The sequence below is a fragment of the Calidris pugnax genome, unplaced genomic scaffold (assembly GCF_001431845.1).
Source record: "Calidris pugnax isolate Ruff unplaced genomic scaffold, ASM143184v1 scaffold219, whole genome shotgun sequence".
Classification (NCBI taxonomy): Eukaryota; Metazoa; Chordata; class Aves; order Charadriiformes; family Scolopacidae; genus Calidris; species Calidris pugnax.
This window is the reverse complement of record NW_015094507.1, coordinates 17,105,619-17,119,798: the sequence shown is the minus strand read 5'-3', so window position 1 is coordinate 17,119,798 and position 14,180 is coordinate 17,105,619. Positions and strand designations below refer to the sequence as shown.

Sequence of the window (14,180 nt, the reverse complement as noted above, 5' to 3'; positions counted from 1 at the left end):
CAGTATGTGTTTGGGGAATGGTTTTTTTTGTGGGCCTCTCTGTTTAGCAGAATTTTAGTAACCCCTTTTTTTTTTTTTTTTTTTTTTTTTCCCCTCAAATGGGAGGCATCCTTCAGTTGTATTCCTCCCCAGGGAACAAAAAATGTTAACGTTTCCTTTTATTTTAGGTTGGTTACTTCCCACTCCTTCCTCCACGTAGAATTATTAGCATAGAAAAAGGAAGGTGTTCACAAAATAGAATTATTAGCATAGAAAAAGGAAGGTGTTCACAAAAGAGGCTGGGCAGGGAACAGTGCTTGTTGCTGGCAGGGGATCTCCACCTCAGAAGCCTTCTCTCCCATCCTGACGAATTACCCATTCTCATTATTATTTATACCCACACCATTCTAATGTTGAGGCCATTCGGGTTCTAGGCACGCAGTTTTATGAGAAACATTAACAATGTACTTACCCATATATACAAGAAATGTCAATCACAACATCGATCATATCGCAGCAGAGCTCGTAAGTTTGCATGTCCACGGGGGTACTGTCCGTTGCAATATAGATCTTACTGACCACATCAAATAAAAATGCTTTTTCAATCCCGGAATTCTATTTAAGAAAAAAAAAAAAAAAAAAAAGAGAAAGAAAAATAAAACGGAAGCCATGTCTTCAAATGAATACTGAACTTTTTTTTGTTCCCCTATTTGCCTGTTATACAAAAGGCTAGGCTGAAGAAGTGGAAGTTAAACTGCAATCAAGCTCATTTTGAAAGAACTGTACGCACAGCACTGTTGTATTTGTAGCAAACTGTGATGCTCACAGACCTTCCAACAGGTTCTGCCTCTGGGCAGCCATAATGCCAATTTACACTCCCAAACATCTGGAGAGATTACACTTATTTTCAGTGGAAAATGTATGTGGGGGAAAAAAAGTCCTCCAAGATCAAGCTTTTGGTTTCTCGGTTGTAACAACAGACATAAATAGCTGTAATTTAAAGTTATTCTAGCTGGACATGTAAGAAGGTAGAAACAAGGAAAAGAAAAAGCTGATGGAAGAAGGCAGCAGTAGAGTTTAGGAACTAGTTTCTCAAGGAAATTGAGAAATTGCCTCATCAGGGTCTGTAGATGTTTTCCTGTCTGGTTCCTTAGAACACCTTTTAGGATCACAGGAGAAAGGCCAGTATTTTGATGGAGCTCTTTCAGTTTTCATGTAGCACTGGTGGTTCAAGCCATGTTTATAATGCTAAGGCTTGCTAACGTGATGACAGCTATGTTCCTCTCCTCCTGCCAAGCTGATTAAGGCTCCCTCCATACTGGAGATGTATCATATTCACAGCTCTCAGGGTCCAGCCAGGAATGCTACCTCATGCTCTTTGTGTAGATAACTTAACTGCCATAAGCCTCTACTTCCTGGAAAAAAAAACCAAAACAAAACAAAAAGAGGAAAAAAATGTGTCGTGTTTAACTGAAAACAGTAGCTTTGCTTGCTGGTATCAAGGATTTCCACCTGGGCAGCTGTCCCAGGATTGAACACAAAGGGCAATTTCCCAGCACTGCTACAGCTCAGGCTATGAAATACACTTCAGAATCCATCTATAGAAAGAAGAGAAGCAACTTTCTCCCACCAAACCGAATTGTCTCCATATATGGGCTTCCCTTTTTAATCTGGTTTGGGACTGCTGCCACAGCAGTTTTGTAACTACCAAAAAACACGCTGAAAAACCCTAACAAGTTTTAGTAGCTTCAGCTTCCTTTGTAGTTACAGAACTTTTCCTTTTTCTTTTTTTCCTAAGTCAACTATTTAACACATAGTTAAGAGACTAAAGTGACCCTCCAACCTTCCAAATGTCCCAAAATAGGTAGGAAAATTTCAACCCTAGGTACGCTATTGAACAATGGCCAGCAATATTTTGGGCATTTTCTTCTTCAAGGTGCTTGGAACCAGATGATCTTTAAGGTCTCTTCCAACTCCAACCATTCTATGATTCTATGGATTCTGCCACCATTGCGCACACAACTAGGGCTGGAAACACCATTAATAATAATAGAGAGTACAGAGGTGAATTCCTTGCATTTCATTATGGAAAGGACTCTACAAGTGGCACATTTCAGTAATTCATTAATAGAAGAAATATTTTTTTAAAGTATACACTGTGGATACTGTAGGTACATGGGCTGAAGTACAAGGAGAGTCTCAAGAGGACTGAGTTTATTCATCCTGAAGAAGAGAAGCCTTGTTGCTATCTACAAACACTTAATGCAAGGGCGCACAGGAGACAGAGCCAAACTCTTCTCAGAGCCACAGGGTTGAAGGACAAGATGCAAAAGGCACAAGCAGGAATTCTGACTTCATACAAGAAAAAAAAATAATAATTTAGCATGAGAGTGGCAAAGCACTGGGAGCGTGCTGACCTGAGAAGTTGTAGAGTCTCCACCCTTGGATCTAGCACACTGACCTGAGAGGATGCAGAGTCTCCATCCTTGGATCTAGCACGCTGACCTGAGAGGTTTTAGAGTATCCATCCTTGGATATATACAAAGCTGGACTGGACCCAACCATGAGCACCCTGCTCTAACTGGCCTGACCCTCAGCAGGGGCTGATCCCTAAAGGTCCCTTTCAGCCTACATGGCTCTATGAGCCTACATTCTTTGAGCACTAAGAACAGAAATGTATGCATATTTAGTTTGGTTATTCTGGGCCCATGGGATAGTTCTGTAATTTTAATTTTCAAAGAATAATTCTGACAGCATCTCACATGCTTCAACAGATGCTGTTAAATAACATTAATCACAAGATTCACCCGTAAGTATCATATAAGTATATAGCCATAATTAATTGCCAAAGCACGTATTTGAAAATAGAAGTCATTTTAGATAAAAGAAGTTGGACCTTGAGCCCTGTAGTGTCACTCATGAGAAGTCGATTATAAAACTTTTTTATTATAGAGAGACATAGCAATAATTTCAGCTGTACAGGGTAAGATATATCTTAAATTATTAAGATGCCAGTGATGATATAATAACATTTAACAATGAAAAGTGATTTTTTTCCATCTCAGAACTCTGGCTGCTGCAGCCTGCCTTTACCTGCAGTGACAGTTTAAAAGGTTTTCATCTTGAGATGTTTGCTTTGTCAGCAGTTATTCCTGCTGGTAAGGGCAGAACTTGGTGTCTTAACTTAGACCATGTTCGTTTTCAGTTGAAACTAATACATCGTGGTAGGACCTGCTGAGAAACTGGCACATATTTGCATCTGTCAAACCTTGTACAGTGACAGAAACCTTGGTGAAAGGGTGGGAAGGAGTGCCAGGAGTAGTAACCACTAAACTATACCCCCATGACTTCACAGATTTCCTTTGCCAGGGTTTTTAAGTACAACTTTAAGTGAAAAAGGAAAGGATCTGCCAGAATGTTTGTGAGAAGATTCCTCAAGGAAAAAAAATTACCAGTATAAACAATAATTACAAGTCATAAATAAATAAATAAATCAGGAAACAGTAGATAAAAAATACTATTCAAAGAGACATTATATCATTAACACTCAGTCAGGGAAAATGACAATAAGAAATCAACTGTTTCTGTTACTAGAGCATGAGGGTTCCTTATTAGAGAAACAAAGGCCAGCAGCTGCCTTATGCAACCGAATGAAATGCTGCCATTGATGTCACTGACAGCAGGGCCAGAATCAGCGATAGTCATCTCTGACACAACCCTACAGCCTGGAAAGAAGTTGCAACACGTGTTAGAAGCTCTATCAGGCACTCTGAATCAACCTAAGAGTATTCTACAGCTAATCTGAACCAAGAGAGTCAGTGCGAAAAACCTTCTGCAATGAATATATGAGATTTTACTTTGGATAGGTAAAAATCACAAGGTAGTGGAAAATCAGATAATTTTTCTCAACTACACTGGGTTTCATAAAGTGGAAGGCAGTTTCTAGTCTTTAAATAGAACGGGATCAGTAAAAGAAGTAGTATTACTCCAATTCCTAAATTAGGTAAATGGGCCTATCTTTTTCCTTCTTGAAAGTATGAAAAGCCAAAATTTGGTCCTAAGATAATAAAAGAACTTATCAGTCCCTTACAGTTAGAAATGAATTTTGGACAGTTATTTAAACAAGTCTTGCAGCAAACAGCAGATTTAGTGAATGAATTTTAAATACGACATTTGAGTTTACAGAATATGAAATTTAAATCGTTAAATAAACAAAACTGCACTTAATTTTATTTTTACCATGATAACTCATTGTTTGTTTTTAACATATACTTTTTAACATCCCTCAAAAAACGCCCCAACAGCTCTAAAATGAAAATTCCTGTGTCACACAACTATGATTGCTGAGTAAGGCCATGGTAATTAAAAACCAGACATCTGATAGAGAGTTAGGTAACATCTACATGGGTTTTGAATGCCAAACCAACTGTTATTTTATGCTTTACAAGCAGTTACATTAAAGAATGTAGAAGCAGTATTATCACACCGATGGTTCCTCAAACGTACACGCTAACACACTGTGGCACTATAAAGTTGGGCATAAAACCTGCTGTGAACTTAAAGAGTGATCACAGATCTATTTTTGTAACCATCAGCTTTTCATGTTGGAAGCCTTCATGGCATAAATGAAAGCAAATCCTTATGAATATTGCTGCAAAAACCCAAACTAGAACACCAGGACACCCACACTTTGATATCCAGCACACTGACTTCCCGGGGTAAGGCATGACCAAAATCCGTGTCAGGATTTGTTGTCGCTAAGTTGCTGAAGTGAAGAGGCACCCGCTGACTAATTCTGTGCTGGAGAATGATGTTTAGTCTTCCTGTGGTTGCAAACAGAGTCATTCTGAGTCTTCTGTCTAGAAGATACTCATAAAAAGACAGCGAGCACGCTGAGGACATAGTGATGTAGCTACGCCTTGCTCTAGGTCATTAACAAACTGGATGTTGCTCCATTTGGAGCTAAGAAACAGTTCGAGACTGTTTCCCCTACTGAATAACGGAAATAGTGTACATCTCTCACTTTTTTGGACTTTCAATTCATTTGAAAGACTTGTTTTTCCTTACAAATTACATTTGATATTCTAGATATTACTGGAGCTGCCTTCTGGGTGTTCCAGATGCACAAGTGACTGCCATCAGTCATTGAGGAAGCAGCTCGTGCTCCATTCATCTGGTGGTTTGGCAAAAATTCTTCACCAACTCCAAACAGCGAGGAGACCTCGGAGTTGTGACTCACAACACAAGTGACTGGGGTGACTCTGAGACAGCTTTCTAAGACCATGTAGCATATTCAATATCCAATTGCTCCAGAGCTGTTGTCATCTCTCCTCCGTTACCTTCCTGTCCTAATGGGGATGATAACTACTCCATTTTGGTAGAAACAGATCTTTGTAGCAAACCGTTCATTCCAAAACGGCATCATTTGTTGTCTAATAGTAAGAGAATAAGTTGTGGAAGGACCTTCCTCTAATCCTAGCTCTCCCTTTCAGCAACACATCCAACTTTTCTCTCTCTCTCTCCGTTTTCACACCCTATACTGAGAAACTGTGAAGTCTAATCTTATCTTACAGGCTGTTGAATGATACTAAATAATTTCATTACTTTGAAATCACAAAAAGGCACAACAGAATACCTTGCTTAGAAATGGAAGCTTGACAAATTAATTCTAGATGCAAAAATCAGAGTACTGTCAGAAAGGGTGCAGTTCCAGGAGCCACTATGACCTGATCTAACAACTGCCAAAACGGGGAGTTCCTCCTTTTCACAACCGTGCTCTCCTCTACTCACAACCCCATGTTCCCACCTTTTATCTTGTGTCAAAACAAGAGCATGTTGGACTCCTCCATGAGCTGCTTTTGACTAAATTAAACAGTGCATTAGTTGTGTCATGGTGACTCCTCCACAGTGAGGGAACAGGTGAGTGTCAGAACCAGTACAAAGGAGAGGAAGGGACCACGAGTACAGGGACAATGGAGCAAGCAATTACCTCCACAGTGATAACAAGCCACTAGATACACAAAGCTTTCTAATTGGCCTCTATGGAAGATGTGAAAGTTGTGGTGGACTCTACCTCTAAAAATTTCAAGACAAGAGAAGATCTTCTTAAGCAGGTTAAATTCCGATACAAAGTAGAATTAATTCTAGGAAGCACTATAGACAGCTCTACTTAAGAGGTCAGACTAGACGATGTGCCTTTAAGAATTTATTTACACAAATTTTAAGTACTATTTAAACAAACGCATGCAGCACAGACCTTTGCAACATTCAGATTAACACACGAGCAAAAAAGTGATGGCTCCTACCGCGCGTTATGTGCATCAGGGAATACTGTGAGTCTCTCAGCAGCTCAGCAACACCGTTTAATAGACAGGGTGGTGAAGCCAAGCAATGCCTGTGGGTGCATTTCAACTAAGTTTAGGTCATTTCTCCGAGAGTTCCCATTGCTCGTAATCTCTCAGAAGGCAGAGAGCAGACCATCTGAACATGCATGTTGGACATAGCTGGAGCTACAGACAAAGTATATAACAAGTACTTACTGAAATAAAGATGTTAAGCAGGTTTTCCAGTGTTGGGAGCTGTGGAATCAGTTTCTGTACCACTTTGCTAAACGCTTCAAATATAGAATGATCATATATGCTTGTCAGATAAAAGCTGGAAAAAAACGTCACCACATTTTCCTTTTAGCCACATTCTGTGAACATGATGTACCTTTCATAATATGAGTGAAATGAAATATTGTCAAACAGCAACTGCCTACACTTATGCAATTAACCCCTTGTGATCAGAAGTCACACGGTATGATTGAAGCATAGGCTTCATCTCCATACAAAAAAACCTCTAGACACTGCAAACTGGACCTCGATGTAGAACTTCAGGATGCAACTCCCACCTTGGTATACTTACTAAAATATTTTTCAAATTGCAGGAGAGGAATAATACTAGGTATATCGGTTGTGATCTACTTTTTGAAAGCTGTGGACCTATTTATCAATGCAATGATACAGTGGTTAGGAACTCTAAGGAGCTGGCATGTTCACGGAGCGGGTGTCTCTTTTTAATACATTTGTACTTGGCTTTGGAGTGCTAAAAAACACACGACAACTTGATGTCCTCTAGTTTCCAGCCTGCAGAAGTCCACTGTTTTTCAATATTTGCTACAATAATCCGCTTTATCAGCAGGCATAAGGCAAAGAGACAGCACCTGCCTTCCCAAGTGGCTCCAAGCAGGCTGCAGCAGAGAGGACTAGTGGCTGGGAGGGGACTGCGAGGCAGAGAGGTTTCAAAGAAGGCAAAAGTGCTGTAGGTGGCATATATACTCTACTTGCTGGAGCTCCACTGCTTGCTGCCACTGTCCAAACAACTTATTTCAAGACAGCAGCTGCAGCGAAAACTAGTAGGACTCAGGAGTATTTTTTTTCTGTTTTTAAGCACATCTCCTCTCCATCTTTCCCTCTGAGACAGCAATCAGAAATAAGATACTTTCTCTGGCTCAGGTCAAATGCAGTGTCTCTGATTATCCTTTTCCTTCATATATCAAAAGCCTGTTGTCTGCTACTTCAAGAGAACAGAAAATGGTAACTTGTCAAATAAGCTGCTCTCCTCTTTAGGATTCGCCACACAGCAAGCAGCTTTTCTCACCTGAGGTGAATCTTCTCCAATCCAGCATCTGCAAGGTCATCATTTGCCCTCTGGTGAATATCTCTCTGTGTTTCAATCTTGTGATCATCAGATAAACCATCCACTTTATGGATAAAGATTTCGAAGTTGATATCCGGATTCACTTTATAGGCTCTGGTCACAGTAAGATGCAGCCGAGCTAATGCTTCCATATAATCATCCTAATGAAGGAAAAAAGAAAAGCTACAACTGTAAGAAAGTTCTTAAAAATATATACAAAATTTTAGGTTACTTACTTCTAGATAATGCTAAAGTTCAAAAAGAGCTTAATTGTTTTTTTTTTATTTCTTATAAGTAGAAGCCTGAGACTACATCCATCATGTCCACCAACCTCATGCACTTAGGAATCTGAGATGTTAGAGCAAATTAGTTAACTTTTGAATCTACAGCAGAGAAAGACTGAAAAAATAACCAACCATGTTTTACTGACTTTCTTTTAACGTGTGTTTGTGATGTAAGTAAAGTCCTTTACTTGCTTTGAAAAAAAAATATAAGCTTTCCAATCCATTTGTCTATTGATGAAGAAAGAAAAGAAAAAGGTAGCTTAAACCCCTTTTTACCTGAGAATCAATAACAAATATCAGTGCTCCAGTGCCTCTGAAAATCATCTCATAGTCAAAGGTAGGGTCAAAGAAGTCAATTTGCCCAGGAAAATCCCATATCTGAAAGTTGACAAAGGAGCTGTTGGAAACATCCTCTCTGCAGATCTTGTTTGTGCTCTCCAGGAAAAGGGTCTCATTCGGCGACATTTTGTGAAAGACAACTTTCTGAATGGAAGACTTCCCACTTCTTCTCAATCCCATGAGCAGGATTCTTGGCTTAACTTCAGTACTGAAGGGATCATTGAAATCCAAAACTGAATGAAATCACACAAGAGGAAAAGTAATAAACTATGTCAATATAATTATTAACTGCCAGATAACACGCATTTTGTGTTTATTTTTGTGACATTTTTACTTGGATATAAGGAAATGTTACCAATTTTTAATCTTAGGGAGCAGTGCTACAGGCATTTTAATTTGAATTATTTGCCCCGTAGGCTATGCTATCATAAAACCTATTTCACATCTGAAAGACAGAGACTGCAAAAGGTTTGATTGCTCAGTCTACATGTGGAAAATGTGTTGTCACATGCAGACATCCTAAAATACCTGATTTTACTCCCAATTAACCCCATGCCACATACATTCTAACCCAAATTTAAAAGAATATCATCTGGTAATAAATACCCTTGTCAACTGATAGCTACATGACGCTGCTGAAGAAAGGAGTAGATTTGTGTTAGTTACATCTATGTGGTCCTCCTAAGGCAACAAGAGGGCTTCCTTCCTCTTAAATAAATAAAATCACACATCCCAGGAGCTATAGGAAGAGGACAACTCATCAGGCACACAATTCCTCTGTGGTGGGAGTTACAACAAGTACTGAGCTTGCAAGGAGTCCTTTTCTAAGGCTGTTAGGATTTCATCTGCTATTGAATAATTTGTGTTACGATCCGTCAAAGTTTGTTATCCAACAAATAAGATTACAGCATACCCCCTGCTTATTTACAAAACAAAGGCTTGGAAACAGTCATTTCATTGTGTTACCAACCCCGGTTTGAAACTGGCACCACTGAACCAGAACATTTTCCAGTGCTGATGCACTTAGATTAGCATAAAGGTAGTTAGAGGAGTAAACTATACTGTTATACCTGTAAATACATGAACGTATAGCTATCCACACCTGCAAGCACACCAACTTCAGTTTCAGGATCTCTAATCAAAACAGCTACAACAGTCTCAATTGCTTCATTTAGTTGGACTGTAACTTTGAAATGTCCAAGGTGAAGACAGTACTGCACGTAGATATAAAAAAAGCTTTCAAACACCTCTGTGATATCCTGTCTGCAGCATCAAACACAAGAAACAACAAAAAAAATGAGCTGTCAATGCCAAATCTGCAGAGTAATGCTCACAGCACACAGCAGTCAGGTTTAAAATACTGATCAGACAACAGGCTAAATGTACTACCTGTCAGGCAGACCTTCTCCCACCCACTGCAGTACAGGCTACTCAACATTATTCAGAGCACAACACAGTTGCCTTTGTCTTTTTCTGCTGGGATAAATTTTGAATTGCAGGAAATCAGCGCACGTTTGTTCATACGCATCCTTCCCGCATACTTTAAGCGATCAACTTTACTCCAAAAGTATGAAAACCCAAAACAAGAAAACCTCAGCAACAACTCAAACCTGTCAATTTATTACATAGCTTTACGGACTGAAAAATTGAAAGCTAGGAGGAGTCCTTCGTCTTGGAGTGTCTTTGGCACCCAGGAGCAGTGATCACCTCCATCCTCTTGAGCTCCTCAAGCCTCACTCACAACTTTCAGACACAACAAGAGCACAATGTGCCTGCCAGGAGGGCACAGAACCTTGTTCATGTCTGTTTGTACCTCCTGAGCTTCACTTACCCAGAATTAGGGCTTCTCAAATGAAGGTCTCGGGGTGTTAGCATAGAACATCCCTTGGCACCATCTGCTGGCTTGTGAATGGCTATGCCACTCAATGTGGGCCTGTGTCACCACAGTGACTGACAGGCATTCAAAATTCATTCCGGGTGGGATCCTACCCATTTTAAATACATTTGAAAGGCCCTGACAGGTTAAGGCCACTTACTGTGCTCTTGTGAATTATCACACGTGAAACACTGCCAGGCTGGAACAGTGCACAGATGAAAACTCCTTCAAGCAGAATAGAGATAGGTAACTCCATAAGAATCTCATCCTCCTAACACAGCAATGGCCAACTTCTGCTGATCCACAGACCACAAATTTAGGAATTAACAAATTGCAGTCAACACGTTACTCTATCCTTCCTGTCAACCCTCTTCCTGGGGCTGCAAGAAACATGTACCTAAAATACTTCACAGCTCTAGAGAGATAACAAACATCTGCTCTAGGATGATATAACAATATTTTATTGGGTACAGTCTTATCAATAAAGCAAAGCAAAGGTACAGGGTTTAATGGTGTTCCCTCCACCCCATTCTCTTCTTTAATGCACAAATTTTCCACAGCTGCCAAAGGTATAGTCACGATTTCATTAAAGTGCATATATCCATACATCATGCAATTAGCATTTTGGCCATCAAAAGTGAACATAATTTATTCAAAGCTTTAAAAGATCTAGTTTGAATAAAATACTTTATAAAGGCATATAAAGAACAGTCTTCTGGTTGAGCCTTTATTGCATTTTTTTAAAAATCCCCTTTGCTCTGTATGCAACAGAACTTACGAAGTCTAATTTGCTACGGATGTGTACTTTGTGTCCCCTTCCTCTCCCCGCCACAATAACACCAACTTCCCCCTGTATGTCTTGTGACATATCCTCCAGATAACAGATATGACACGCTGTGGCCGATCTGGAGCTCAACACGTGCCCGTTGGGTAGACCTGACACACGTGTACCCTGGTTTGCTGGCTGCTGCCACAGAGAACCCACACGTCTCCTCGCCTGTCCCTCTGAGGACACCTTCACTTGGGTCTCTCTGCCCTTCTGAATGCCAGTTTTCATCAAACTTGTAGGACCTTAATCATCTTTGAGGCATCTTGTATTCTAATTCGGTTGAAGGTAGACAGCAGTTTCCGAAGTTCTGACTGGTGATGAGACAACCAGAAGACAGGCTACCTACCTCCCCTTTCTTTAAGAAATAGGCTAAAAACTTACACGTATCTAAAAAAACATTTTAAACAACTTGGAGTTTTACATTGTTGTTGTATTAAATTACTCCAGGCTGTTAGATTTTTATGGACTGTAATACTTACTAGAAATAAATTGCTTTATGTTAAAGTCATACTTAAAAAAAAAATAAAAATACAGTTGCAAGTGCAAACAGAGTTATCGATGAGAAGAATGAACACCAGCTCTTCTAGTAAGTTTGAAATCCTGCCAGCTCAAAGACAGGGAAATGTAAATGAGTATCATCCAAACCTGACTCGATAGCAAGGCTGCTATAGCACTTTCCTCTGAGAGAGAGTTAAGAGATTACCTTATATGTAAAGGAATTGGACGATGCGCTGCCTGCCCACATTCCTTTGCAGAGTACATGACAACTCCTTCTTTAATTTGCCACAGAAATGCCAGTAGATGTATCACTGCAACTTCCCAGACTGGGTTACTGAGTGAGATCATAATATGCCTACGAGAAACACTAAACTTTTCCCTGTTCTGTAATGGGAAAGATAATTTTCCCTATTGTGAACAGGGAAATTCAATTTTTGCAAAGAGTGAAGGTTATAAAATGCCAGTTTCTCATGCCTGTCAACAGTCCTTCACATTTCAACTTTGCTAAGCAGCCATAAAGAGCAGAAGTCACACTGGTTAGAGGCCACATCCTTTGGAATAGTCACAAATCAAACTTAACAAACCCAAAAGCACCTTCCCCCCAGAGAAGCACTCAATTCCTTACAAAATTTCTTTAACTGCAGTTGTGTCTTTGCTTACGGAGCGCAATTTGCATGCGTTGCAACACACAGAAGAGCCCAGCTCTGAGGAGTTAATTAAGAGCTGCACGTAGTAGTCCTGACCTGTCTCACCAGGATGCACAGTAAGTACACGATGGATATCCTAATTTCTCCTTCACGCTGTTAGAGATACCCATTGATGGCTAAAACAGTTTTTGAAGCCCATCCTGAATTCCACATCAATTGCAATTAATTGTCAAAGGCAGTGACTATCAGTGCTTCTGAGGCACCTGCGACGGGGATGCCACGCTGAAAGGGGTATTTGTAGACCTCACCAGTTTTCAGTGTTTCAAACATCGCCAACGTTTGAAAAACACTACAATTCATCTGCTCAGATGACATCAAGCCAAAAGAAATTACTTTGCTTATGTTACCATCCGTAAGGTAACAAGCCTCTGAGTCTAGTTTTAAACTAATAACAGCTAGGGTTTTTTTTCCCCACTAATGCGATTATGTTATTTTAAATTTTTAACCTTTTCTGTGTAAAGGAGAAATGGCAGTCCCAAACTTTCCACTCGTGTACCTTCAAGCCCAGTTGACCTCATAGCATTTCCAGAACTACCAAGACTGTGACATTTGCAGCACTTTGGAGTGCTCTCAAGACAATAGCTTTACAAAACACATACAATGAACTTCTTCAATGCCAACAGATGGCCTGCCACTAAAGAGTTAACAGAAAAAGCTTATATGCAATCAAGAAAGCTGTTGTGCTACTGTGGGTTCATAAACATTGCAGAAATGCCTGGTGGAAGGAAATTCTTGTGGCTAAAGAAAAGACTCAGAACCAGAAGACCTGGTTCCACTCTGCAATCATATGTCTTAGAGCTACTTCCCTGGACACTCTGCCGACTGTTTCCCCGCTTTTAAATACATTTTAATTGCATATATCAAAAATATGACTAGGCTTTATGTAAACTACGTGCTTTAAGGTCTCTGAATATGACCCTGTGTGTAGAGTAAAAAGATTAAGAAGAGGACAAGAGCCGCGGTTTCAGCATTCGGGCTGGAGACAAGGAACCAGTACGGGGTGAGAGATGACCAATACAGAGTTTTGAAATCTCCTGTATGCCTACAAGCAGAAATTACGCTTTTACTTTTGAGGCTGGCTTCTTCCTTCACTTTCAACAGCCATGCGTTGACGCTGGTCTCCTTATATTGCCCTTTCCATTCTTTTTTTTGTAGAGAAGTGGAAGCTGTGACACTGGATTTTGGACTATTTACTGTACAGGTCCAGGAAGAGCGAGGACAGAGTCTGGGAGAAGGAAAGCCCCTTGCCCTGCAGCCCAGTGTTAAATGTGCAAAACCCAGACCCAGATCCCAAGTCCCTCTGCTACAGATGCCCTATGCCTCTTCCTGCAGAGACTTCAGAATGGAACAGAAAGCCAGGGGATCTGGACCGTTAAAATGGACCTTTGTTTTAATCCTGTGTAAAAAAGGTCCCTGCATGGACTGTCTTCTCCTCCTGCAATTCTGGAGGCAAAGGTTTGTTTCTGTTGAGTACAATATTCTGGTGTCACCACGAAGAAGCAATTGAAATTAGCAGTCTAACAAAGTTCCTACTGAAAAATATCCAAATAAATTCCTCTGAGGACGGAATATGGATTAGTTTAGCACTAAAGAAACATGCATTCTCTTTGCATCAAAATAAAGGCAATTCTCTAGCAGCTTGAAGTAAGACTTTAATTAGTCCCAGCTACAGCTCTTACAACCTGGCATTCCCACAGCCTTTAACCACCAAGGCTTATACTCAAAGCACTGACCTTCTCCCCCTCCCCAAAACTGCGTTAGTCAATGCGATACCTCCCACGGGGCTGGGCCTTTAAGGAGAAGAGCTCCGCATGCTAAAAATCAAAGCAGCTTTAAAACATGAGGCCTTTTATTATGCTAAAAAAAAAAAAAAAAAAAAAAACAAATTTTTTTTTCCCCAGACACACAAAGTGAATAATCATGAACATATGTTAAGAAAATCATCACCGTTAGATGACTTGGTGTTTGGTAGGAGGATTTCTGTGCTG

General features: G+C 40.1%; 1 protein-coding gene across 1 annotated transcript in view; it reads right to left on the bottom strand.

The window, feature by feature from the left end:
- The window catches only part of RRAGD (Ras-related GTP binding D), a 13,552-nt gene extending 5,042 nt beyond the window's left edge, over positions 1 to 8,510 (bottom strand). Inside the window, exons 1-4 of the mRNA XM_014964729.1 lie at positions 8,220 to 8,510; positions 7,621 to 7,820; positions 6,519 to 6,633; positions 452 to 594 (exon numbers count right to left, since the gene is read on the bottom strand). Of these exons, the coding sequence (XP_014820215.1) occupies positions 452 to 594; positions 6,519 to 6,633; positions 7,621 to 7,820; positions 8,220 to 8,462 (701 nt within the window). The 5' untranslated portion in view covers positions 8,463 to 8,510. The remainder of the gene's footprint in view (positions 1 to 451; positions 595 to 6,518; positions 6,634 to 7,620; positions 7,821 to 8,219) is intronic.
- Positions 8,511 to 14,180: the final 5,670 nt, after the last annotated feature.